The sequence below is a fragment of the Rousettus aegyptiacus genome, unplaced genomic scaffold (assembly GCF_014176215.1).
Source record: "Rousettus aegyptiacus isolate mRouAeg1 unplaced genomic scaffold, mRouAeg1.p scaffold_m13_p_11, whole genome shotgun sequence".
Classification (NCBI taxonomy): Eukaryota; Metazoa; Chordata; class Mammalia; order Chiroptera; family Pteropodidae; genus Rousettus; species Rousettus aegyptiacus.
Genome location: NW_023416286.1, coordinates 47,068,439 through 47,095,365, shown reverse-complemented (window position 1 = coordinate 47,095,365; position 26,927 = coordinate 47,068,439). Strand labels below are relative to the sequence as shown.

The following is a 26,927-nucleotide window of genomic DNA, read 5'->3' as shown; positions in this document are numbered from 1 at the left end:
ACAGAAAGAATAAAACGTCTGTTTTAATTGGCCAGTAAAATACATCACAAATCATTAGTATCTTATAAACAGAAACATTAAGTTACAAATCCATGTTAAAAATTGCAGTCTGGTGCAGCCTAATAGCTGTGTGTCCCAAAGTTTATTTTTTGCAACATTTCTCTCCACCCTTTTTGTGACAAGTAACGCTACTATATGCCATCTAGATTAATAAGAGTCTGAAGGACAACACTTGCAAATAGGAACAGAGATGGGCACAAGGGCACATGGTCCTGCGTGTTTCAACAGTGCTTTCCAAAGCCAGAGCCCGCAGCTGTGAGGACTGTGGGAAAACTCAGCAAACAGCTCCCCCTGAGTTAGACCCTCCCACCCCAATAGAAAGTAGCCCAGCCACTGCCCTGATAGCTTCTAAGGGGCTTCACAGAAACACAGCACATGCAATACTGCTCCCGGGGCCCAGGGGGCGTCTGCACAGCTGAGCACCTCCCGTTTCAGGCTCAGGACTTCCCTTCCTTCATCGTCTTTGGAGGACCTGTAACTGGTTTCCATGCAATGCAACCCATTCCCTTTTTTGTCCTACTGTGGCACCCTCCCCTTTAATAAGTCCAAGTTTGAATGTTCTGAGTTACTTTATATCAAAGAGCTAATTAAAAACGTTAAGAAAAACAGCTTGGAAATAATACACATTTCTATTTTTAAAATCTTCTCCAAACTTCCACAAGGGGCGGCAAATGTGGACTCTACTTTTACACCCCACTGGCAGCAAAACAACACAATGTGTGCTTAAAGTGGGGGCTGCGCGGACACCCAGCTCGACCCGCAGCTCCAGGGACTTCTGCAGGCTGCGGGCGTGTCTCAGCGGTCAGCAAGGCTGGGACTCCAACCTCTGGGAGCGGAATCTGGACACCGCCCCTCAATAGGAATTCTCTGCAGAAGGACCTCGGACTCCCAAAGTCTCAAGAGCATCCTCAAATTGGGATCTCCGTGCAGTTCTGCACATCCTGGCCACAAAACTGACCCTCCAGCCATGAACAACACCAACATCAAAAGCTGAAACCAAGAGGTCACCTGCCCACGGCCACTGGGACAGCAGGCTCGTAGGAAAAGCGTAATGCTCATAATGTCCCAGCTGTGCTGAAGCAGAATGCTAAGAGGGCCAGACGGCTCCACGGTGCAGGCATCGAAGAGACCAGCAGAGGCAGTAGTGCACACGAGACAGAAGCGCACGCTCTGCAAAGGACAAGGCCCCGCCAGCACCTCGGTCCAGAAAGGCCAGCTCAGAGCACCTGCCCATCAGCGTGACTAAAGTGCATGGCGACCACGAAAACGGCTCCTGGAGAGTCTCAGAAGTTCCACGAGCTCGATGCTGTCATCTACGCGAGCGGATAAAGTGTGAATCCCTTTGCTTGCTCACTCTGCCTTCTTTTCTCTCCCTTCTCTTTCCCAAAGACTGTGGCTTTCCTGGTGCAGCTCAGGGCGCCATCCTAGGATGGGACGTACTGCAGGCTCTAAATGGAATGGGTGGAGACCTCCGACTGCTGCCTGATGTAGCTTTGAAAACTCTTATCTCCAATGGGGTGTTCTCTGAAAAGGGGAAATGGGGGAGAGGAGAAAATGAGACACGGCCCCCCCATCACCAGTGCTCATCTGCACTTTTTCTTTGAGACTTTTTTCTATGTATGTATGTAATGTGTATTCCTTGTAATAAATATGAAAAATACCGACAAGCAAAGGAAGAAGGAATTAGCCCAAAGGCGCCCGTGGAAGCACCCGCCGTGACCCTGGTCCGTGTGTCGGTCACGTGCGCACAGAGAGTGTGTATGCACAGCATGTGCTGCGCGCCCGCACACGTGTGGAAACCGCGAGTTCCCGGAGGGCACAGCGCTGTCTGTTGAATGCCTGGTCCTCAGGGCTGTGACTGGTGTGTTGCCAGTCCTATTAGCTCCTGAGCCCTCATACGGCTGCTGCCACAGGAAACAGGATCCAGCGTCACAGGCTGTTTTCAACCCATGGTTTTACCATGTTTCATGAAAGACAGCATTTTTAGGAGGTCAGTGGGGGCTCTCTTGAGAGAGGCTGTTAAAAGGGATCTGAAATGGGCTGTGAATGTTTGTGGAGCCAGGACAGCCTCGTCTAGGAGCAAAGATGGGTCAGCGTCACCTGGTCAAAGGTGGCATCTCTCCCAGAGCCCCTTCACTTCCCTTCTTAGATCAAACCCACATCTTCCCTGGAAAGAAGGGAGGGAGCAGGGAGGAGGACTTGCGAGCACATGGGGCTGCCCCGTCCAAGGTTGTGCGGGTGAACGGGCTCTACCACGGTGGTCCACGGGCTGGACAGGGAAAGCCTGGCAGTGGCGCTAATGAGGGCAGCCCCTCAGGACCCTTCTAGCCCTTTATGTAATTTAACCCAATGTTCCAACCAAGCAGCAGGAAGGATGCAGCTTGGTTGACCTGCCTGTGGGCATAAGGCCATCAGGAAGTGAAAGGGACACAGGGGGCTTGGCTGAGTCTAAAATCTCTGCACTTCCACCCCTCCCTCCCGCTCAAGAGGCAGATGGGGGCCAGTCCAGAGCTGGCTGAGAGAGAGAGAGAGTGAGTGAGGAAAAGGAGAGGAGCTTCCCGGGGGAAGGGCCGCTGGCCCAGGAAAGCCTAATTGGGAAGTGGATGGGTTGGGGAGGCAGGAGGGCAGAAGAGCAGGAGCGTAGAGGCTGGAGGGGAGCAGGGGGGAGAGGTGCTGCCCCAGGACACTGCCTGGAGGGCCCTGGAGAGTAAAGGGAGGACCTGCTTGGAAGGGGCCAGGAAGCCTGCCCAGCCCTGAGGCTGCACACAGGTGGCTCTGGGGCAGGCCCAGCGCCCTACGCCCCCTTGGAGCTCCCTGCAGCCTCTTCCCCAGCTCCCCACACCCTTGCAACGGGGGACCATACTCACTGGCTCCCATACTTGGTCTTCTTGAACTTGTCCCTTTTGTACTGAGCATGCTCCTGCTCCAAGGCCCCAACCCCAGCAATGACCTGCTTCAGTGTCTTGTAGGTCTCCTGGGGGTCGTCGATGATGAATGTCGAGTACTCTTCCTGCTCGGGGCCGTCATACACAGATCTGCTCCCACAGGCCTCTGCAGTGTCAGGGACAGGGCTGGAGGTCATTGTGAGTGGCAGTGCACAGACAGGCTGCCCCTTGGACCTTCTCTGAAGCAGCCTCCTCAAGGAAGGGCTGACCACTCACAAGCAGATGCATCCAGAAATGGAAGCTACTCCCATGAGCCCAGCCGACACTGAGTGCCGGAGAAGCCTGTGGGGCTAGGAAACCAGGGCCCAGGAAGCGAGGCTTCTGAGGGTCCAGCCCTGAGTGCCTGGGCCCCAGCCCATCTCTGACCAGCCCTTCTCCTAGGCAACTTGTGCCCATCCACACCCCAGGGGTTCACGAAGCCACAAACAGCAGACATCTGCTCCTGTACAGTAGGCCAGGCTGGCTTAAGACCTGTGGGGTCACACATGGTCGATCTGGGAAGATGAGCTTGAGGGCATCACCTCTTGGCTAGTCTGTGCTAGCAGTTTCCTGGGACCTCTCTTACCTCTACCTGCTCAGCAGGTTACTCTTATTGGGCCATTTCACCCTTGCCGAAGACCATGCTGTAGTCTTTAGTCATCCACAGGAAGCCCCCAAACACCAGAGCTGGCCCAGGCCCCCCCAATGTCCCCAAACACCTGAGCTGGGCTCTACGCTCCACGGCCACAGAGAGACCAAGTGGGAAGATGTGCACTTTGCAGGTGAGCCAGCATCAAGGGGGCTCCCTGCCCTTATCCATGATGCTAATTCATTATCACAGAACACGCTGGTGTCCTGTCCACTTTGCTGTCTTTACTTCCTCCTAGTTTGGGGAAAACCCTAAATTCTTATTGAAAAGTCGCAAGTCTGCACAAATGAAAAGTGGGAAGATTTAAAATTCAAAGAAAAAGGGAATGTGACATGAGAAAGATAAGGGATTCTAAGCGTGAGAGGCAACAGAGCGAAGGAGAGGAGGAGGAGAAGGGAGACGAGGCCAGGGGCCCCCAGAGCATGAGCATGAGCTCGGCCTTTTCCTCTTTCAAGCGAAGCACAGGGTTATGGTCTCGGGAGCCAGGCTGCCTGCATTTCCTCCCCAAAGCCACGGCTTGTTGCAGCTGCTTGGCTTTGGGCGAGTTACTTAAGCTCCAGAGCCTCAGTGAACCTTTCCAGGAAATGGGGGGATCAGCGCCCCTGTGAGGTTCCTGGCCCAGCACAAATGGGAGCTGCGGCTGCTATTGCCATAAAGATGGAGGGAGGGGACACCACGGACAGGTCAAGAAGGCTAAGGTCTGAATAAGCAAATGTTTGTGAAACACGTGAAAGGGAACCAAAGAAAAAGCCAACTCTCACTGCCAGGACAGTGCAGGGTTAGCGGAGAACAGGCTGACATCGTCACTGACGAGGGGGTCTGCAGGCATCACCGAAGGCCCTGCGAGGAGGGACGACGATGGCGGCGGTGATAAGGATAAAGATACAGGCAGCCAGCACCCGGCCCTTCCCAGCTCCAGGCGCGGTGCTCACTGCTGTGTGGGGGTTTATCCTGCTCAGTCCTCGGATTAACCCCACGGGGTTGGTGCCACTGCCGCCCCATTTCACAGACGAGGAAATCAGGGCTCGCCTGGTGCGTGACGTGCCCAGTTTATCTCACAGCGGACGCCAAAGCGGGCTCTGTGATTCCCAAAAGTATCCCATCTCAGGGCACCAAAGAGTGTGGTCTGGGCGGGTGAGAGCGGGGAGCGACCCGAGTGAGGCCCAGACGCCGGAGGAGGTCCGAGGGCTCACGGCGCGTGAGTGGCTTTTAGTGTTGAGAACGTGAAGGAGTCCATGAGCCACATATCAGATGCAAAAATTTGGAAGGAATTATTAAACAGATTATGAGCTAAGCTCATGAAGGAGAAAATAAAACTGGCATCAACTAGAACAGATCACACAATAAGTTCGCTGCATTTCTTCTTTAGCAAGGTTTGTAAAACCAAGACCTAGGGAAACGCCAGGGTGTGTACGTATTGATTTCAGCAGGGCGACTGGTTCGCTCTTATAAAACAGCCCAGGAAACAGGATGAAGCACTACAGACTTGACAACTGGACAGTTAGTTAATCAGGTGGTCTGCGCTGACCCTCCATGGTGTCAAGTACTGAATTTTCCCCCCAAAAGATGCCTAAGCTGCAGAAAGCTTTTCCCCAACAGTGCAAAACAATAACATTGAACGTAGGCCATAGAGACTCAGAGGGGTTTACAGGCGTCTCTCAGAGACACTGGGGGTTTAGTTCCAGACACCACAATAAAGCAAATATTGCAATAAAGCAAGTCATACAAATTTTTGGTTTCCCAGTGCATATAAGTTATGTTTCACTATACTATTGCCTATTAGGTGTGTGTTAGCATTATGTCTAAAATAACAATGTATATCGCTAAAAAATACTAATCCTCATCTGAGCCTTCAGCAAGTCCTAATCTTTTTGCTCGTGGAGGATCTCGCCTTGATGTTGTTGAAAATGTAACATCCAGGAATTGCAATAAAGAGAAGCACAATAAAATGTGGTATGCCTGTACTTCCCTGAGTCATCTCTGCAGAAGGCTCCACGTGTCACCAGGACCCCGGCCAGGTGTCCCTACAGCTGCCTATGATCTTGTGTGACAGAGGCTGGACTACATCCTGTCCTTCCTTACCTTGCATCTTCTCAAGTTTGCTCATGTACAAGTTGAACAGGGAGTAGATGCGCTCCGTCTCTCGGTCCCCGTCGATGTCCAGCTGGATGTTTGCTGGGAGGCCGCTGCTCAAACACAGTGAGAAGCATGGAAAGCACAACACTGTTATTCATGATATTGATTTTTTAAAAAGATAATAAAGACAAGGGAGTGATCTAACATTGAATTTATCCCTGACCGGAACTGAGGCATTTGTGTGTGGTTCACAAGTGTTTAAAAGTGACTGTCCACAGTCTTGGAGTACTGAAAGTCTCTTAGTACCCACACATCTGCCAAGACAGCAAGCCAACAAAGCAGATTTGTTTTGCTGTGGAAAGAAATAACCTGTAATAAAAACAGCCCCAACAGATGCACATGGGCCATTAGTCCCGAAGAGCTGGTTGGCTGCCCCAGGTGGGGATCAGTGGGTCCCCTCTCCTCCCTAAGGCTGCAGTGGGCTCCTGCTCCTGCCCAAAGGTGCGGCTGTGGGCCCTCCCCCTGACACAGGGCTCAGCCTCTCTGGGGGGACAGGATGGGGCTCGGACACACAGACTCCTGGACAAGACCCAGCAGCAATTTATTCTAAGTCAGCTCCTTCACCTGCAAAGCCGCATCTCCCGTTCTCACCTCTGCAAGCTCGGGGGCGGGGGCGGGGGAGGGGGGGGATTCACTATAGCCACAACCACAACAAACAGCAGTTGTCCCTGTTCTCACAAGCCACAAGAGGCACAAGGACTGGCCGAGCACCAGCCAGACTTGGGGTACCCAGACCTCCTTCCAGGACTGGCAGAGATAAGCCTCTAATTACCCACAGAAAGCCCAGCTAATGGGGGGCTAGCAAGAGAAAGCCTGCCTCAGTTTGCAGAGAGGGGAGGGTGTGTCGGTTGGAGATATCAAAGGAGGTGTGGTCAGGAGGGTGGAACACTTCCAGGCTCTTCTTATAAGAAACAAGATGGCAAAACCCTGGCGGTGTCGGGGGTGGATCTTCTCTCTGCCTGGAGCCCCCTCCTCCACCGCCCGCCCACTCCCCAAGGATGGCTCCAACTCCCAGCAGGGGCAGGACTCTTTAAGGCTTGGAGTTCCTGCCAGTCTACACAGAGCCTTCGGGAGGATGAGCCCAGGGGCTCCCTCAGGTGGAGGCTCCTGGATGACTGAGAGAACAGCCTTGGACACTTTGCCTGCTGTACGCAGTTTGCCAAGTGGGCTGTGTTATAACTCCAACTCGACCCCTTGACCAAACTTCCTGGTAGAGTGCACAAACTGGATCACTGCTTGGCTATGCTGGGAGGCTGGGAGGTCCAGAAGGCTGGAAAGGCACAGACCCTACCCAGTGCAAGGGGTGCAGCCAGGGGCCGTGTCCGAGGAGGCCCTGCAGCACAGCCAGTGGCCGTTGAGGTAGGCGGAGGGGTGGTAGACGGTGAGGCGCTTCTTGTTGCACTGGCTCACTTTGGTGAGGATGTCGATCCAGGCCTTGGCCTCCACACAGTTGTTGGCCTGGATGTACAGCGCTCGCTCAGGCTGGATGACCTGGAACATCTGGGGAGACAGAGAATGAACTCAGGGGGGCCGCCCAGCAAACAAGAGTTCCGGCAAGAGCCACAGGGTCATTATCTTTGACAGTATAAGCCCAGGGCTGCAGTGGGAGGGTCTGGAGTAATCCCGAGGCTCGGACAAGCTCCGGGGTGTCAGGAGTCTCCATTCGAAATGCAAAGGAGTAGCACTGCTTGTCTCCCCCACAGGACCTCCTGGAGCTGACTGTGGCCATTACACAAATGGGTTGGTTTCTTTGGGGCCCCCTAGATTTTAAGCTGGGGTAGGCTTCTATGCAAGGTACATCAGAGCTCGCCCTGCCCACCTCATCTCTAGACCGGCCTCATGGCCTTTGCATGTGCTGTTGTCTCCATCTGACAGGTCCCTTCCTCCCCACTGATCACCCTGGGGACTTGTCCTCCTCATTCTAGGCAGGTTTACTTCTTTCATGAGGCTTTGAGATGGCACTGCCTTTCCTATTTATTATTCATTCAACAAACATTCCTGAGTACCAGGTACTATTCTAGGTCCTGAGGACACAGTGTGGCCCAAAAAGAGTTTCTGTCTTCATGAGGTCCTAGCCAGCAAGAAACGTAAAGTGAAAACAAAGTGCAGGGGGCTAAGGATGAAGCCTAATGGGGGGTCAGTATAGAACCCTCCGAATAAATGATCCTCTGTGAGATCACGGAGTGACTAAGAGTTAATTAATTAAGCTGAGCGAAGAAAGCAGGGATAGGAAGTGCCCGAGCAGCAGGGACAGTAGACGCAGAGGTCCTGGGGCCACAGGGACAGTATATGCAAAGTCTCTAGAGTATCAGGGAGGGTCAGGTGCTCCCCGCGGGAGCAAGCCAGCTGCACAAAAGAGGGAGTGAGCGAGAAGGTAGACGGACAGTCAGAGTCCTGGGAGGCTCTCGGGCTGGACGTGGTAGAGGCATGAGGGGAGGCCAGCAGTCAGGATGTCAAAGAAAGATGATGGTGGCCTTTTCCAAAGGCACCGAGGAGGAAGGAACAGGAGTTGATGAATTCTGGGAAAATGAGTTGTGAGTCTAATTTCCTGAGTGGACAGCCAGGGTTCATTTCCAGAGACTGAAGTACCCCTGTCCCGCCCGGCATACACAGGCACTGCTGTACAGGCCTCAAAGTGCACAAATCCACGTATGGCTTCAGTCCCCAATGGAGGGAGAACCCCTAGAAGGAGGTATTTTGTCCTGACTGTCCTCACAAGCTGATCCCTCCAACAGGGCTTGGCACACAGCAAGCCTTCAAAAATGTCTCCCGAATGGAACAGCCATTAACCTAGTGGTCAGCGTCCGGGAAGCTGGCTCTGAGAAAGGCAGCAGGAAGAAAAGAGGCCGATGAATAAACAATGCTAAAATTAGGAATTATTCTAAACCTAAATTAAGGAGCTGACAGAATGAAACAGATCCCAGCTGCTTCCAGGACATATTCCACACTTGCATCCTTCCGTGGACGTCTGGGAATGCCGCCGGCTGAGGCACAACGTTTCTAGTCCCCATCCGGGAGAGGATGAGGTGCAGTCACGTTACAGAATACTGCCCGCAAAGGAGGTGGCCTCCTGGAGCAGGCACGATGGTGTTAACGTCCCTCAGGTCCAGGAAAACCCCCGCATCTTCTATAGGGTCATCTGCCTGCCAAAGAAGTGGCCTCACATAGCCCTGGGGGAAGGACTAGGGACTGAGTTAAGACAGGGCAGGATGAGCGGGAGCTGGTGCCTGCTGACCAAGCACAGGATGGAGCCACCTCCTGGGTCCAGCAAACACCACCCACTCCGGGCCTCCAGGCAGATCTCAGACCAGGTGGAAATGGGAACTCCTCATGACTCTTCAATCCCGGCCCAGCCAAAACAGAACCACAGCATCCCCCAGACCTGGTGTGGCCTTAGATACCTAATGAATACCAGACCATCAGGCTGTGTCAATGAGCAAGGAGAGGACAGACACAGAAGAGGGAAGGGGACAGACTGGAGCCCCTGCCAGCTCCCAGGAGGCAGAGCCTCACTCGGGGTCCCATTCTATAAACCATAAACCTGACACGTGGCTGAGCCTGCTGAGGGAGGAAACGATGCTTGATGCAGAGAGGCAGAGTACAACAGGCCGTACTGCTATGTGGAACCGGGCCGTCCTCCCAGGGCAGCGAGTAGGACTCCAGCTCCTGAATAAAATGGGGCCCTGGGAGTCCTTACAGTCCCAACAAACAGATGAATAAGCTTCCATGGGGGAGAAGAGAAAGCTGTGCATGGTAGGAAGCCAAGAAAAGCAGCGAGGGAATAACGGAGCCAGAAACGCATCATGGACGGGGGAGAATTTGAGGAGGAACAGGATGCTGACACAATTCAGTGCATCTCTTCACGCGTCACTGATTAACTATGAGCCAGGCCTCCTGACACGATGCACCCAGAGGACGCAAGGCACCTCTGGGGTTCCTGACAAAAACACATCACCCAAAACCTACCTGGCTGACCACCTAACACGCCCAAATTGAGGTATGCCCACAACAACTGGCCTGTTTGCTTCAAAAATGCCAAGGCCACAGAACAGGGGAAAAGGCGGAGGAACATTCCAGATTAAGGAGACAACAGAGAACTAAATGGGCCATGTGACCCTGCATTCCGTGATGGCCTGGGGGAAAAAAAAACGTTATAAAGAAGGATTCTTGGGACAACTGGCAAAATTTAAACACGAACTGTAGATTAGTAATACTATTATCATATCAGTGTTGGGCATCCTCCTTTTGGTAACTACATAGGGTTATATAAAAAAATGCCCTTGTTTACAAGCAACACACTAAAGTATTAATACGGTTCAAAAAACATGTGTACATTATACATGGAGAGAGATGAGGGAGAATGAGGGACCATGCTCAGTAAAGGGGACAAAACCAGGGATTCTGGATTAGTGAACATGGGAGGTCCTTGTTTTGTTCTTGTAACTTTTTTGTAAGTTCAAAATTATATCAAAGTAAAAGTTTCAAATAAATTCTGCATGGTCCCAGAGCCTGTCTTTTCCCGGTGTCCTTTAACAGAGGTCCCTGGACTTCTGGAACAGCCAGAGAAGCCACCTTCCGTCAGGCTCTGCCCGCCCCGGCCGACCCAGGCAGGGACAGCCAGGCTGCTCTGTGGTTCGATGAGAAATCACACAGTGCCTTGTGAACAGCAGGCAACGCGGGCCCTAAGAGGAGAGGCAGGGGAGGCAGGAAGGTAGCAGGAGCGGAGGGAGCTAGCCTCCTGGAGATGGCACACTCACATTCTTCATCTTGAACGACTCCTCCTCCAGTTTCTCCACTGCCAGAATGTTCTCGATGGGAATGCTGTAGAGAGGCTGGTCTCCTGCAGCAGAGGGACGTTAGTGAGCAGACGGGCCCAGAGGTCAATGCCAGGTCGGGAGGAGGTGTTCTGGTCTCCTCTTAGGTGAGATGGTTAGGAAACAGAGACCACGGGCATGAGGGGGCCAAGGGGCAATGGTCAGAGGCCTGGGGAAGAGTCCTTTGTGTCCACAGAACACCTGAATGTCACACACTCATTCCCAATGACACCCAATAGCTGCCTCCATCACGACACCAAGGCCTCTCACACACTGTCTCCGGGAGCCATGTTCCTGCATTTATATGGAGAGAAATCACATTCTCACCATTCTATGATATAGATCTGAGCCATTTCAGGTCCAGGAGAACATAGCCAAAATAGGAGAAGACTATTACGTCCGGTGAGACCCTGATTCCTGCACTAGGAGGTACAGGACCTGCCTGCCACCCGGCACCCACCACCCAGGTCACCCTTGTGGATGTCGCCCCCCGCTCTCCTATTTGAAGAAACTGCTCACTCTGAGGGACACACCTTCTCTGCCTTGTTTCACCCTAGAAAAGCAGACTGTAACCCCAACGGGGCTTAAACAAGGCTCTAGTCCCTGAAAACACAGGGATATGAAGACAAGGAAAAAGTGAACTTGTCTTGTTACCTTTGCTTTTCTGGTAGGTAAATTCATGGTTTGTCAGGCGGAACCATCGTTTCTTAAAATTCTTCATTCCAAAGCGCTTTCGTCCTTGTGCCCTCTTAATCATGAACCTATTAAGAAGAGGATATTTGGCGGGTGAACGTCCCATGGCTCAGGGGCTCGTCTCACACCACCCTACCCATCCTGCAGCCTAAAGTCACATCTGCAAATCAAAATAACTCGCCATCTTTATATTTGTGATACCTGATGCGGACTGTAGATTTTCGATCTTATCATTTTATTTCCAAGCAAAAGGATTAAAAAAAATCAAAAGCCAGTGTCTCTACTTTAGAAGTTTAGCCCCTGGGCTGGTTTTAACTTTAAATTACAAGCTGGTGATGACAGAGTGTTTATTGGAACTCCACCAGAGCAGCCCCATCTCCCACACTGAAAAGACCAATAAGAAATGCTCACAGAGCCATGTAGGTGTATTCTGGAAAGCAGAGACCAGCGATGTGAAAGAAACACCTATTCTCTGGTAGGTACTGTGCTTCAGTGTCTCCTGACAGAAGACGTTTCGGGAGTGAGGGGCTAACAGAGGGGAAGGCGAGGCCTTGAACTTAGGCGTGAACGAGCCGACTGTGCGGAAATGCTCGATAGTCAGGGGTTGTTCAATGTCCTCATCCCCTTTCCTCCCCCTGACAGACATTTCTCCACTCCACAAATTCAGCAGAGGACAGGCACAGAGAAACAAAAGTAAGCAATGCCATGTTTAGTCATGATCTGGGTCAGTCTCGAGGAGTTTAAAAGTAACGGACGAAGGCCATGCTTCTCCCAGGTCTCTCCAGCCCCCAAAGGGTCTGGGCTGCCTCTGACCTCGGAGACCACTGGCGCCCCAGGCAGAGACGTCCCACTTCACGGCTGGGGCAGACTGGGAGTGCCTACCCCCTGCATTTCTCTCCCACCTGCTCAGTGGCACTCGCTGGCCTTACCCCTCCTTAAGCAGGATGGGCTGCTCCACGCTCTTGGGGTCTCTTCTCCCAGAGGATGAGATCAAATCTAAGAACTGAGGTGAGAAAGAAACCAGACTATTAAAAGGGTAAATGGCACACCTGAATACATTCGTTCTTACATATAAATGGTGCTATAGGATACTCTGTGTCCCTTTCTGACACTAGAGAAGAGAGAAGAATCTGGGAAGCAGGTGCCAGGGCAGCGGGTCCTTATTCGAGAATTGTAGGGATCCTGCGCTGGTTTCCACTGCGGCTGAGAAGCTTCCAGGCCCCACTCTGACCTCCCGCTGGCCCCTCCAGGGAAGGTCTCACTGTACCCCAGCTATTACTCGGTCTGAAAGCTTGCCAGGCTTCAGGTAACACCTGGAAGTCCACTGCATTTTAACAGGTGACCCAGAGAATGCATCTCTCAAGGAACTGGAAGTAGTACCAGCTCTCCTCCCTGCCGTCCTTATCTCCCGAGAGCCCTCCCTCCCCCTGTGGCTTTGCCAGAGGCGGGGTGGGGGGGCCTTGCTGCTCAGTTCAACTGCCCCATGGCCTATCTGGATTCCTTCTTTCAATCGATGGCTACCCCCAGCTCCTCTCCCTTCCTTCACTTCTAGTCAGGCTTTTGATGATTTCTGAGCAATAAACATGTGTGATTGATTCTGAACAGAAGAAAAAAGCAGAGTTTTAGGATCCAGAAGAGTTTCTCCCCAAGCACTATGTCCCTAACTCTTGGTCCAGGGTTTGTAGAGTTCCACAACAGTGAGGCATTCGGTGGTGGGGGGTGGGCTCCAGGAACAGATGGCCAGGACGGGGCAGGATATGAGAATTTGTGGAACAAATGGGGTGATATTCTATGAAGGTATAATGTGAAGTCACTTAGAAAGAATTCAGACATAAAAAGTGAAGAATGAGCACCTCCAACTGTCAGGTCTCAAAGAGGAGTGTGGTGCAGGAGCAATTTAGAGCAGCTCTGGGGTGAAGAGGGTCTTGGCACGTGGCTGCGGCAGGTGGGGGGAGAGTGGGAGGGGGGAGGGGGGAGCGTTGGTCCAACGATACTGGGAATGAATCGAATGCTCCAAACTGTTTAAAGCGGCTAATGGTCGATTTTATGTTTCATAAAGCTTAACTTATTTATTTATTTATTTTTTAAAAAAGCAACTCTGTTTCTTAGGAACAAAATGTAACATGGGGCAGTAAGTCTGTGTTAATTGATGTCAATACTCACATTTTTTACTGCATCAGCATATTTCTGCTCATTGAAGAATTCATAAAATGCAGCCATGTAGGATTCCTTAAAACTGGCCTAAAACCAAACAGGTCACTTAATGAAGGTCTACAGATCTCGGCCTAAACCTGAAAAATCTATAGGCACAGATTATGACAAGCTTCTTTTTATGGTAAGATGACAAGTACTGCTGGGTAGCTGTACAGGTTATAAGTGATGCCCCAGAACTTTAGCCCAGGCACAGTGGACCTTAAATCACAGAAGCATGCTAAAACGACCAGAGATAAATTCCACTTGAGCTGTATTTTTAAAAGCTAACTATATGAGGTGTGTCAGGGGAGTCTTCAGTGAGTTATTTTTTTACAAGTGACTCAACGCCCTTCCCTGTGTGGTCACTAACATCTGGGTTCCGGGTTTTTACTGCACCCAGATGTGGCCTCTGGGATGGAGCCTCCTCGGTGAGCTGGGGGTAGTGACAGGAGGGAACGGGAGTGGGGGCCGAGCACAGGAATTCGGGGAGGGGCCTTCAAAGCGACCATCCCTAATGCCCTACCCCATTTAGCTCTGTGCTCATATTTAGGTCACTTCACTATTTCTGGATGTGAAAATGAAGTGGGTTTTGTGCAGACCTCACACCCGGCAAGTGCCTATCTTCCTGAACTTCCAGCCGACAAAAACGGGTTGACTAGTGGAGAGAAGTACTTAGTGCACTTTAGCCTGCCCGTTAGCGACCACACGTCTTTCATTTTACTCTGATCCAAAGAAAGTCAAGCAAACTAACAGCTCCACAAAGAACAGAACGAGGAGGGCTGAAGTAGGGGCTTCCATGGGTTGCTGCTCAACCCTTTCCAGATAGAAGGGGAGGCCATACCCAAGCTGGCCTGTCTACTGTCAGAGCCAACCTTGAACTCCATCGCTAAGAAGCACGCCACCTCAGTCTGCACATCACTATCTGTACATGTTGCCTCTCAACATCTTCAGAACTGCTGGTGATGAGACACTTTCTTGAGGCCTCAGACCCTGGGGCAGACTCTCGGGGTGCACTCAGCACCAAATCCAGTATGAAGTAAGTGACAATGAAGGGGACACACTGATTTATCACCAAAGGGAGTGAAATGAATACAGAGCCCCAGGAAGGAAAGGGGTGTGCTGCCGTCTGCATGTGGAAGAGCCCTCTGGCCATCTAGCAGCGACTCATCCTTCCTAAGATTTGGATGTCTTCAGATGCTCAAGGTCGAGGCCGCTGCCAGCTCGTGGCAATGGGACTGGGCAACCTGGGGCGGCGGAGCTGAGGAGGCTCAGTGTCTGAATCCGCACACGGGAGTGGATGAGTTAGCTATGCTACAGGTGATAGTAACGTACCATGTGCCATCCTATTTTTCCTCTAAAAACGCAAAGTTTCACAGCTCAGAGGGGCAAAGGGGCACTTGGAAAGTGCTGGAATGTTCTATCTCCTAAGCTTATTGGAGGGGATGACTAGCTGGTTTTACTGTTCTTTTTTTGACTCATTTAAAAATTGTTTTCAATTACAGTTGACATTTATATATTATATGTATAGCATAGTGGTTTGACATTTATATAACTTACGAAGTGATCCCTCTAACAAGTCTAGTACCCACCTGGCACCATACTGTTATTACAATGTTAACGACTATATTCCCTAGGCTGTACTTTCCATCCCCATGATTATTTTGTAACTACCAATTTGTAATCCTTTCACCTTTTTCACCCAACCCTCAAATGCCTTCCCATCGGGCAACCATCAGTTTGTTCTCTGTACCTAAGTTTGTTTCTGTTTTGCTTATTCATGTATTTTGTTTTATAGATTTCACATATAAAAGAAATCATATGGTATTTCTTTTTTTTTGTCTGACTTATTTCACTTAGTATAATACTCTCTAGGTCCATCCACGTTGTTGCAAATGGTAAGATTACATTCTTTTATATGGGTAAGTAATATTCTCTCTATATATTTCACATCTTCTTTATTCAATTCTCTATCAATAGACACTTAGGTTGCTTCCATATCTTGGGTATTGTATATGAAATGTCCTTATCTCTTGGTATAGCCTTTGTTTTAAAGTCTATTTTGTCTGATGTAAGTGTTGCTATCCCAGCTTTTTTTTTTTTTTTCATTTCTATTTGCATGAAATATCTCTTTTCATCCCTTTACTTTCAGTCTGTGTGTCTTTCAGTCTGAAGCGAGTCTCTTATATGCAACACACGTTAGGGTCTTGTTTTTTTCTCCAGTCAGCCACCCTATGTCTTTTGATTGAAGCATTTAATCCACTTACATTTAAAGTAATTATTGATAGGTATATAGTTGTTGTCATTCTATTATTCATATTTTTTATCTTTTTTTTCCTTCTTCTTAAAGAAGTCTCTTTAACATTTCTTGTAATACGGGTTTGATGGCGATGAACCTTATTCTTTATTGTTCTTTACTGTTTAAACTGCATTAAAAATACACCCTTTTATGTCAAAAAGAGAAGATAATTAAAATAAACAACTTACAGACTTTGACTTGGATAAGCTGCCAAGAGTTTGAATGGTCTTTGAGATAAGTGTCAGCGTCCTAGAAGTCTGTGGGTCCTGTCAGATGGGAAAGAGAAATATGTTTTGTTTAAATATTTTACAGTGTTGTGACTGAGCTGAGAATTACACAGCCAACGAAATGAATGACATCACCTAAAAGCTTCACAGCACAAGCATGCTGTCTGCTAGTAAACAGTAAACGTGCAAATACTGGATTTGGAAAAGTTCATTTAGATTCTTCTCTTCCGTGTGGTCTGGGAGTTGCTAAAAATGCAGGCTCTCAGGCCACTCCAGACCCCCGACCCCGGACCCCAGCATCTTCACAAGGTGCCGGTGGCTCCTACAGAAGCACTGTGTGAGAACCTGCTGGGAATCAGTGCTCTGGGCCCAACACACAAAAGGAGCATTTTCAACTTAGCATCCCTGCTTGGTTACCGTCCCCAGTGTTGCATCTCCCAGGTGACCTGTCCTGCCATCACATGGTTTGGAGCGCTAATTGAAAACCAGCGAAAACAGGAACAGGCCCATCACCCTCGAACCCCCTCGCCCTGGGCTTTCCACGAAGCGCAGTGCCCGCCTCGCCCTTTTTCTGCTCATGTGTCACTAACATCGGCTCCATGACAGCTCGGAGCCTGGTACGTAGTGAGTGCGCAATAAATATTTGTTGATTAGTTAAACGACTGAGCATATGACAGATCATAAATACTCCCATCTTTTCTATGGTGGGAGGGAGAACATGAGAGCAGCTGGTAGTTAGAACCCTGGTCTCATCATCCACGTTTTAATGACACAACTTATACACTAAACCCTCTTGTAGACAAAGTTACAGGCACGTGGCATGTTCACAACCTGATAACCATGCAACAGCGTCATCTCCCACCTCTACATACCTCGCAAAGAGACCCTGGCCCAAGTTCAATGTCACCTGCTGGTGCAGGAAGACTGGCTGGTACAGGAGGACTAGTTTACCAGTTTACAAAGGCTGATGCTCACTTACCGTGTGGTGAGGCGTGAGCTGGAAGAGGTTGGGAGACAGGATGGCGGGAGCGAAGAATCTCAGGAAAATGAAGCTACTAACAGCCGTGTACCTCACATCCAGGTCATCTGTGGCCAGGACAAAGATAGAGTCAACTCAACGGGGCTCTCTGAGATGACAGCAGTGGACCTGGGGAGGGAGTCTCGAACCCAGAGCCTTGCTCTTCCCGAGGGTCTCCTGGAGGTGGAGATGCTGGCTTGAAGCTATCTTTGGCCCTACTCTCTTTCTCGCTCTCTCTCTCGCTCTCTCTCTCGCTCTCTGTATCACTGTTGTTAAAAGCTCAGCACTGTCTGACAGTTGGGCTGTAACAGAAACAACTCACTCACTAGGCCCTAGTGGCATTACAGGGGGATGACTCATTACTGGCTGGTTTGTTCAGATCTGGGGTGAGAGGGTATGGTTTGTTTATTATTTATTTATTTCCATCTTATTCCAAAGGAGGTCAGAGGCTTCCTGTGACTGGTAACTGCCCCTCCCAGACACTTGATGCTCTTCAGTTTGGAAGGAGCTCGAGCTCTTTGAAAGGACGACATCCCAGCTGGAAGCGCATGGCCCAGGCTCTGCGGCTGGTGGGGACTGAGGTGCCCCAGTGGGTGGCTGGACAGGGCCAGGGCTCACCTCTGGGCTTTCTGTCCAGGCCACAGGGACTGCTCTAGGGACTTGGAGGCCAAGGTTTTACCTGTTCCCCAAGACAGCAGGTCACACCTGAGCTGCTTCCCAGGGACGAATGAAGTTAGTTGGGGACGGCACCTACCGGGCAGTGCCAGGCACCCTGTGGCCCCTTCCTTAGCCTTCTGAGACCTAGTCTAAGCTGGTGTGGCCCCTACACCCAGGTCCTGTTAACCTGACCAGGCCCAGCAGGGCAGGACATCTCTACTTTGCCCAAGAGGAAGTCTACCTGGGTGGCTCTGGGTGCCTCCCCGAGGAAGCAGCATAACTAAAAAGAGGGGGCTTGTTCCTGGGACCCCTCCAGTCCCAGTTCCCCAAAGGGCTCATCATGTCTTTCTTGAAAATGCAGCAAGGCAGCACTGGATAACAGGGCACCGAGCAGTGCTGTGACTGACCACAGCAGGAATCCGCGGGAGAACTGAGAAGGGCCCCTTCTCTAACTGCAGAGGTGCAAACTCAGACTTGTTAACACTCCATCCCAAATAAATCCCGGGACAAAGCTCGGCCAGCTGGTCTTGCCGAGGGCTGGGGCACGGGTTCACCCAGGACGTGTAGACAGGACACAGACGGAGAGGGATGCCACGTGGGCCCCCCACGCTGAGTCTGAGTGCTGGCCCAGCCGCTACGTTAGAACTGTCCTTATGGGGACTCTGAAATGTCCCTTCTTTGCTTTAAGGTATTGGCACAGAGAAGGGGAACTACCCAGTGAGGGCCTGGAGTTATTTTCCACCGCATGAGCCGTAGCCACAGAAGACTCACCTTGGAAGCGCTTGGCAGCTGCCTCTCGGAGAGAGAAAAAAATGTCACACATGACAGTTGGGCAGCTCACCCCCGACTTGGTGATGACATTGAAGATGCGGTCAACATATTGCCGCAGGTTCTCCTGCAATGAGATGTGGGACACACCAATGGTGCTCATTTGGACCAGATTCTCTCCCAACACTGCCTGGAGCATCACGACCACACTGGGGAGGGAGAGAGTCCAGAGGCAAGAAACAAGCTCAGAGCAGCTGTGGGGAGCCACGGCAGCAGAAGGTATACTTCTCATTACGATTTAAAAACAGTCTCTCAAAATACACACTGAGTAGTTATAATAATTCACATGGCATAAGTAACTGGAGTTCCAGGGTGTAGGGGAAAGTCACATTGTGTCCCCCTCCTCCACCTAGAATCCCATTAACTGAACGTAGAGGTCATTTCGCTGGACTATAAGTCCCTGAAGGCGAGAACTCCATCTCTTTTCTTTAAAGACATGACAAAGACTTGGCATGATCTGGATTTTTTAAAAAAAAATCATGAAAAGAACTAAAACATTAGGGTGAAGTGTCAAAATCAAGGAGTTCTGCTGTTTTTAAAAACAGGACACAGCTCTGGGAACGGCCTGGGGTGGGCCAGATTTAGGACCTGTTTGCTGAGAGGAAGGGAAAGGTGGGCAGGGAAGCCCGGTCAGGCTGGTGAGGCCACCTCTACGGGGTGGCTCCTGGTATGCTAGGGAGGGGGAAGGAGCAGGAGCTGAGTGTGGCAGGCCACAGAGTGACAACTGGTCAGCAGGAAAGAAGCCAAGAGCAAAGAAAGGGGGTGGCAAATAATCAACCAGGACTGGTCACTTGACACAGCGGAAACAGTCAACCTCTCCACCTCAGCCTCTAGTGGGCGCCCTCGCAAAGCATGCCTCAGCTGGGTCCCCACCCCAACCTGAATCTTAGTGACACAGAACATCCAGCGTGGCCATGTGCCAAAAATGTTCAGGAGGGGCGACTGGCTCTGGAAAGCGCTGGTGGGCAAACCGGAACCCCTTACCATGTTGTTTTCAAGGTTTTCACCGTCTTTTAACTTCACAGGGTCAATTTCACAGGATTTGTGGCTCTGGCATATCTGCAAAGAGCATTTATGACAAAGAACGAGTGAGACGAACTCCAGGAACATGGGCGGGGTGGAGGTTAGCGGCATCAAGCTCAGAGACGGACATCATGAGCCCCGTTCAGAAAACGGCTGCCCACGGCGAGCCCCTGCTCAGCTGCTTGGGAGGAACGTGGGGAATAGCGCAAGACACCAGGCCGTGTGGGAGGATGAAGCACCGCGAAAACAGGGCTTTCTGGAGACAGTTCTGCATCAGCTTACATGGGATCAGGCATTATAAAGCTTACCAACGGTTCTCCTTCAAAGTGCTGCCAGGATTTTGCACATAGGCCAAAACAGAATGCTATTTTAAATTTTCTGATATTGCAAAGGGCCTGTTTTTTTATGAAACTGTTCTGGGGGAAACACCGCCTGCCCAGGCATCGCATTAAGGGGTCGGGTAAGAAACGCTGAGGCATCTGGAAAGGAAGTGTGTGATTCCTTCCAATGTGTCTGACAACAGAAAGGCCTCCACGGCTGCGGGGGGCTCTGGAGATAGCTCTGGGCCTCACAAATTCGGGGGGACCCAACACCCATGGGGAAAGAGTTGTCCTTTGAAGAACCAGCTTTTCTCTTGCATGTCCTTCCGTCTTTAGAATGATGGATTTTCTTAAATGTTTTTTTCTTTTCTTTTTTAATTTGAAAAATGAGGACGGGTCTGGAATCTATACACACAGAAGGTCACTGCGGTGAAGCTGGGAGAGAGGCTGACAGTAAAGCTCTGCGTTCAGGCAGGTCTCTGTGCATCTGCCTGTTCTTCACGCAGGCATGTGGGCTCCTGGGGAAACCCCTCGCCCACCGCCCAGCAACGCCGGGGCCTCGGGACCCTGACCCACCTCCTCGATGGTGGGCTTCAGGGTGACGTGCAGGTAGTGCATCCCCGCCAGCTTCATCGTCTCGTCAATGCACTTGGATGTCAACGAGTTTCCTCGGAAGATGGTGTTGGGGTCCCTGGAAAACAGCATCGGGTGATTTTTGTCTCCCCAGTACAGCAAGGTAAAAAAAGGAAGCGGATCTTGTTCCTAGGTGCCTGTCCATGGGACGGAGAAACACGAGACCAGGCCAGACGTTTTGCAACTGGGGGTCCTGAGCCCCCAGGCCCGGAACCCACTGTGCAAAGAGTCAGTGAAATTCCGCAAACGGCTACACTCCCACCGCCGCCAGCCCGTCAAGTGGAAAGCACGCGGACAGTACTGCCCCTTTGCTGCCGCTTCGTGCTTTGCCCCCTGCAAGGCTTATTTTTGCAATAAATTAACACCTCTAAGAACAAAACCTGGGGTCAGCACAGGAGATCTGGCAGGGAAGCGAGCAGAGGAGGCTGCGCTTTATGACCTCTCTCGACAGGGGTGCATTCTGGGTGTTTCCGAACCAAAGGTGCCAGGGAGTGACCATCGGCAGAACCCATGCCCGCACGGCAAGCACAGATCCTGGGGCGGCAGTGACCCAGTCCCCTTATGTGGGCCGTACACCGAGCCGAGTCCATTCCTGGAGCAACCGGAGCCACGTTCACCCCCGTCATGCACACACACCTCGGGATGTCCAAGAAAAAGTGTCTCTCTGAAGGAAAACCTGACCCCACACATTTTCTTTCAGCTGCCCATCTCTGCGCTCTGATGTGTTCCAAGGAAGACTGCTGTTGTCTGGGTCCCCGGGACCTCCCCCAGCCCCAGCCCCACCCCGTCACCAGGCCAGAGTCCCTTGGGGAATGTGAGGGGGTCCCGGGCAGGGGTGGCGGTGGTGGTACTCACTGCGTCCTCCGGACCTCGGCGTTGGCGATGGCACTGATGAAGGGCACCACCCGGCCGCAGTGCAGGAAGAGCCGGACCAGCGGGATGGCCGCCTCCTGCTTTTCTCTGCAGACTTCGCCCAGGATGTGCGCCGCGGATGCCGAGACGGGCTGCAGAGGAACACAGCCTGATCGGAGGGGAGCCCTCTGACACCCATGACACCGCCACAGCGAAGGGAGATGCGGATGTTTCTGAGTGCAAAGCGGGCCCGGAGGGGCCAGGCTGCAGGGGAACATCACCAACCTAGAGAAGGCAGCCCAGGTGTTGGGCCCCAGGTGGACAGGGAGGGAGGGCCTGGCAGCGTGGGGGGCAGCCAGGGGACACAGAAGATGGGAGAGGTGAGGAAGAGGAGCTGGGCAGGGACGGGGTGGGTCAGTGGTTTGCAGGTGGACTGGGCCACGGGTGGGTGCACTTGGCACAAGAGTACCTCCACGTCCGCGGACTTCAGCAGGAGGTCCCGCAGGGGGCTATAGTAGTCAGAAGAGAAGACATGGTCTTCTGTGTAAACCACATTCAACCGCAGGGACCCCAGATCCCCTGGCTTCAGGCTCTTACTGCCGTTGTCGCGGGGCTGCAGGAAGTACCTGGGCACAGGACACAAGGACAAGGCAGCGTGAGGGCAGCGCCTCCAGGGGGCTGGTCCTCTCATCATGGATTCTGTGTCAGGAGATGAGACAGGAGGGGGCTCCAGCGCGATTCTGCAGGACACCCCTCTGCAGCGTCCATACACCTGGGGGGCTCTCCACGGGATGTTTATTGTCGGGGCTGATTATATAGACCCATAGACTTAGAAGTTGTGGTGGGAAAGCGGGAAGGGTGGAAGGAAAAGAGAAGACAAGAAGGAAGGGAAACGAGTTCAGAAGTTACAGGAAACGCAGTAAAATAATTCACCTGTGAAGATGAACTCTCGACACGGGCTAGCAAGAAGCAGAGCAAAACCGAAACTATTCTAAGAAATGTGTGGTAGAGCTTTCGGCATGAGGGGATGGCAAGCCCGCGCTGGCGAGCTGGGCAGCCCACCGGGTGCCTGGTCCCTTTGGTGGTGTTTTCTAACAGGCCACTCTTTTCTCTTTGGTCCTACCCAGTGTGGCCCTGGGGGAGCCCTGCTTACTCTGACTTCATTAGCCAGGCACGCAGAGAGGCTATGTGGGTAGAGCTTGTGTCTGGTAGAGGCACCGAACACATGGGTCTTCGGGGGGCTCCCACTGGGTTACCGGGTGAATATCGCATCCTTGGTTACAAGGGCAGGAGCTGCTCAGCTAAACAATGTCTCCTGGTAGGAACCAGAACCCGGTTGGGGACTGGGCTCGTGCTGTCCTCGTGGAATTAGACGCAAATTCCACTAGGCATAGCACAAAAATCTACCCACACGGCAAGTCTGCAGACATGCAGGGCTCTGTATGCAGTGTGTGGCGTGTCGTGTGAGATCTGGGTGTGCGACATGTGGCGCGTGCTGCGCACCCTGCACCTTCTTCCCACCTCGTGTGTCTGCTAAAGGAGATGTGCAAAGCGTGTCTCCAGCTTCATCGTGATGATGTGCATTGTGACACAATGTGACTTATGGACTGATCATGAAAGAAAACCAAGGCACATTCCTTATGCCAAAATCCAAGGCACCCTGGAGAAAACAGGAAATAAAGACATGGAAAGTAGTGAAGGCTGAGACTTCTGGGATATGCGAGTGAAGAGTGATTCACTCAGAGCTGGGACCCCTTCGACTTAGATGTGCAGATTTAAATGGAGATCTGCTTAAAACCCACAGCGCTCTGCACACCTCTGTCATCAGGTGACACTTCTGACAACAGGCAAAGGTCACGAACGCCCGCGATGTGGCACAGCTTGGTACCGTCAGGCTCCAAGATGTGCCAGCTGCCTGCCCTCAGCGACCCGGCCCCAAACGCAGTTGATGCCCCTGCCCTTCTCAGTTTCAGGCTCTCAGCCACCACTTCTCATGCTCTCGGCGTGACCACCTGCACCAGTACCTATCCTCCTGCTACATCTCGCCTGAAACCCCATCACCAGGCCAGAGCTGGTTAGGACCATGGGTAGTTGGCTAGGTGGGGTGCTGACTTGTGGCATTTCACTGTGGCTGCTGAGAGGCAGTCAGTCTTTTGTCCTCTGTCCTCCCACACACCAGCCCGCTGGCGCTAGGCCAGGCGCGCAGTCACCTTACCACGCTTCGTAGGAGCTGGACTGCCGCAGCACTTTCAGGGGAATCCTGAGTTCTCCCAAAAACTCGTCGCCAAATTTCAAGTTACTGGCATTCCAGAGGTCAACTCTGAAAAACAACACTTGCCGTAAGGATCTCTTTAAAGACCGACCTAGGGAGGGGCAGGAACTGTCACCAGGGTTCTTTCTTTCTCCCTTTTGAGCAGGATGGAGCCTTCGGTCCCACCAAGTCGGTCTCCATGAAGGTCTACACTTACTGAGGACATTTAAAATGTGAGGTCAAAGCAGGACCCGACTTTCAAAAGAAGACATGCATTGCCCCCAGCTGCGGAGAAAGTTAGGAAGTGGAGGCAAAGCCCTCGTGCTGGCGTCGGTGGGAGGGGGGCTCCTGTCTTGGTGACAGGGGGGAAGTGCTATGACCTGAAGCCAGCGGCGTCCATTCCTTTTACCCAGGAGAGGCCCAAGTGTAGCAGAACCTATCGTCCCTCAAGGCTGCAGAATCTCAGATACAGAAACAGAGCCCATCAGGGTGACCTCAGTCTGCGAGGCTCAACACTTTCATGTCAGTGGCATGAATAAATGAAGTCCAGTTCTGCTGAGGCTGCTGCAGAGAGGTACCTGCAGGGGACTGACCAGGCCGCCCAATTTAACAAGCAGGATGTCCCCTACCTTCCATCACAGGAAAGTACACCTGGAAAGAAAAACTGTCTCTAACCCCTCCTTCTCTATCTGCACTCAGAACCCTGTACCCATGATCCCTGGGACCTACCAGTGTGACTCATGACCAAGGGGGCCTGACTCTCCCAGCACAGGAGGGGAGACTGGCTAGCCGACAGCTGCAACCACAGCACAATGTACCACTACTTTAATGAAAAAGTTCACTCCCACCTTGCTGAAGAGTCTGGTCACTCGCTAACCCTTTTTCCTTGGGCGAAATTCTCACTGTTTTCTCCAATGTGGGGACACGGTGACTGTACATGCATGACTGATGGAGGCGGACATTTCCCAGTGCTAACAAGCAAACATCACGAACACCCACAGTAACCAACTTAAGCAAAGGTTACTTCTGGAGCTGGAAATCTAAGATCAGTTCTCGCCACACTTGGTGGTCAAAGGGAAAATTCTAGAGATTGCATGAGCCTTTCTGTCACCCTTGCCCATCCAAGAGGGAGCAGGGGACAGCACAGAAAGTAAAGGGTGTGACGCAGGGGCACTGTCCCGCAGCACGCCACTCACAGAGGAACAAGCCGAAGAATCTTTAACCTGCCAAGCAACATTTTAATAATATAAAACAAGTCGCCAGGCAGTTTTCTCTTCTTTTTAGTAGGAGAAGCATTTGAAAACATTTTTGGTTTGCACGCTCAGGAAAAAAAAACAAAACATAACAAAACATAGTGCCTCTCTCTTAAATTCAAAGTCTACTCTTTCACAAACACTTCTTTCTCCGAACAAGCAAGGGGAGCTGTATGTCTGAAGGAAGCTACACCTCAAACGAGGCCTTTGAACCTCCAGTGGGGACCTTCTCAGACACTCCACTTGGGGTCACTTTGCTTCCAGTTCAGTATTTTGAAATGGAAAATGTAAACTAACTGGAAACATTTAAAACTGGGCTCAAACCAAGATCTGTGTGTGGAGGCCATGGTCCCACAGGACTTGAACCCGGGAGACAGATAAGGAAAGAGTCGCAGGGTCCACACTTGGGGGAGGGAAGAGTCCTGGTCTGCGCCCCGCACCCCGATGGTCAGCCCGCATCCCACCTGGAGCTCCCCTGCACTGTGGCTTGGTTAATGCTGGGAGGCCTGGAAAGCCGCTGCACGTTCATGGGAGGGACACCAGAGTGCCCCCCCAAATGAGCGTCTGCGGTATTTCTAGTAGAACCTCATGTGCTTCAGGAAACCCTGACCCTAAGGAAAGTAGATTTTAAACCATGTTGAAAACAGAGACTCATGGACATGGACAATGGACTAGTGGTTACCAGAGGGGAGGGGGAAGGGGCGAGGGAAAAGGGGGGAGGGAGGTGAGTGTACAGTGTGAATATATATATGTACATGCCTTACTGTTAAAGTGCACAGTTGAAACTTCTTGGATTTCGTTAACCAATGTCACCATAAAAAATTAATTAAAAAAAAAAACAAAACATGTCAAATCAGGAGCATTCCTACGGTTCTCCTGAACAGGGCTAGTCAGACCTAAATGTGATCACCCTAGCCCAGGATGACAGGAAAGTATGCCCTGGCTTATGATTTGTCTCTCCCAAAGTACCTCACACCCGGGGGAGGTGCTATAGGCTGGCGGGGCTTCCTACCAACGTAGCTGACCGGAAGCAGGCCCGGAGTGGATCCTAAGACCAGTGCTGGTGAACTTGATGCTACGATCTTTGAGGATGACAAGTACAGACTCTGCACACTGAAGGCAGATCACAAGGATCCCTAAGCACCCGGGACAAGTGTGCTGGGCTGGGCGATGGCACTTGGTGGACAGAGCCTCACACACACTGAGTAGCATAAAGCCTTTGACCTTCTATTCTTAGAAGATATTGCAAAATGAACTATAAACTTGAGTTTGCCCCTTGGGTAAGTAAAGGTCCTTTCAGCCATGACCAACCAAATATCTGGGATGATTATGACTCACTTCAACTTCTGATATCCTCGTGTTAAAATTACCAAGAACACTGAAATTCCTTCCTAGCCATTCCTCTATTTTTAGAAATAAAACAAACAAAAAAAACGAACAAGAGAGGTGAGCTCAGACTGCAGCTACCAAGAAAAAAACCCGAAACACAGATTTTCACTCACCGGATTTCAAGTTTGTCCACGTCCTCCTCCTCAAAGTCAAAGTGGGACTTTCGGCTGTAGCTGCAGGGTCTGGTCACCTGGTAGTGCAGACAGAGGGAAGGTGAGTTAGACTGAGTGCCCGCCCTGTGGGGATGGCCCCCCAGCTCTAGGGAGGAGGCCATGTGCCCTGTGGATGAGCAGAGGTTGGGTTCGAGGCCAACCTCCTAGGAGCCAGGGGTGCGAGGCTGCACCAGGCACTTTCCGCTAACCTCCACGTAGTCCTCCCAGCACCCACAAGTGCCCTGGGCCACTCAGTCCCAGAGCTCCGGTGGCCTTCCCTTCTTGACCTCTACTCCCTTATGCCTCGATTCCGCTCCTCCCCAGACTTCCCATCTCACTGCCTCAACCTGCTGCATCCTGTTGGCAGCCTGTCCATCTGTCGCCCAAGCAGGGCTCCCACCAGCCATCGCCCACTTGGCCCTGGCCTTATCCCCTTTGGCAAAAGCTTCTGAAGGCTTCCTGGGACCTCCACTTGTTCTCCCCACCTAGCACACGGGAGTCTTTCTACAACCCCCATCTCCCGCCCAGCTCACTACTGGGTTCTTCCCTCACTCAGGCC

At 51.6% G+C, this 26,927-nt stretch overlaps 1 protein-coding gene across 3 annotated transcripts in view; it reads right to left on the bottom strand.

Annotated features, from left to right (window-relative positions):
- Positions 1 to 5: 5 nt before the first annotated feature.
- RASA3 (RAS p21 protein activator 3) overlaps positions 6 to 26,927 on the bottom strand; it is a 120,061-nt gene continuing 93,139 nt past the window's right edge. For 2 of the 3 annotated variants that reach the window (XM_016151967.2, XM_016151966.2), the window contains 17 exons: positions 26,330 to 26,406; positions 23,539 to 23,643; positions 21,793 to 21,949; positions 21,327 to 21,475; positions 20,415 to 20,529; positions 19,480 to 19,554; positions 18,439 to 18,562; positions 16,972 to 17,078; positions 15,954 to 16,031; positions 13,440 to 13,517; positions 12,206 to 12,279; positions 11,238 to 11,344; positions 10,527 to 10,609; positions 7,061 to 7,269; positions 5,716 to 5,819; positions 2,928 to 3,111; positions 6 to 1,584 (listed from right to left, as the gene is read on the bottom strand). In XM_016151967.2, the coding sequence (XP_016007453.1) occupies positions 1,509 to 1,584; positions 2,928 to 3,111; positions 5,716 to 5,819; positions 7,061 to 7,269; positions 10,527 to 10,609; positions 11,238 to 11,344; positions 12,206 to 12,279; positions 13,440 to 13,517; positions 15,954 to 16,031; positions 16,972 to 17,078; positions 18,439 to 18,562; positions 19,480 to 19,554; positions 20,415 to 20,529; positions 21,327 to 21,475; positions 21,793 to 21,949; positions 23,539 to 23,643; positions 26,330 to 26,406 (1,902 nt within the window). In that variant the 3' untranslated portion in view covers positions 6 to 1,508. The remainder of the gene's footprint in view (positions 1,585 to 2,927; positions 3,112 to 5,715; positions 5,820 to 7,060; positions 7,270 to 10,526; positions 10,610 to 11,237; positions 11,345 to 12,205; positions 12,280 to 13,439; positions 13,518 to 15,953; positions 16,032 to 16,971; positions 17,079 to 18,438; positions 18,563 to 19,479; positions 19,555 to 20,414; positions 20,530 to 21,326; positions 21,476 to 21,792; positions 21,950 to 23,538; positions 23,644 to 26,329; positions 26,407 to 26,927) is intronic. The other variant, XM_016151968.2, reaches the window with a different exon arrangement.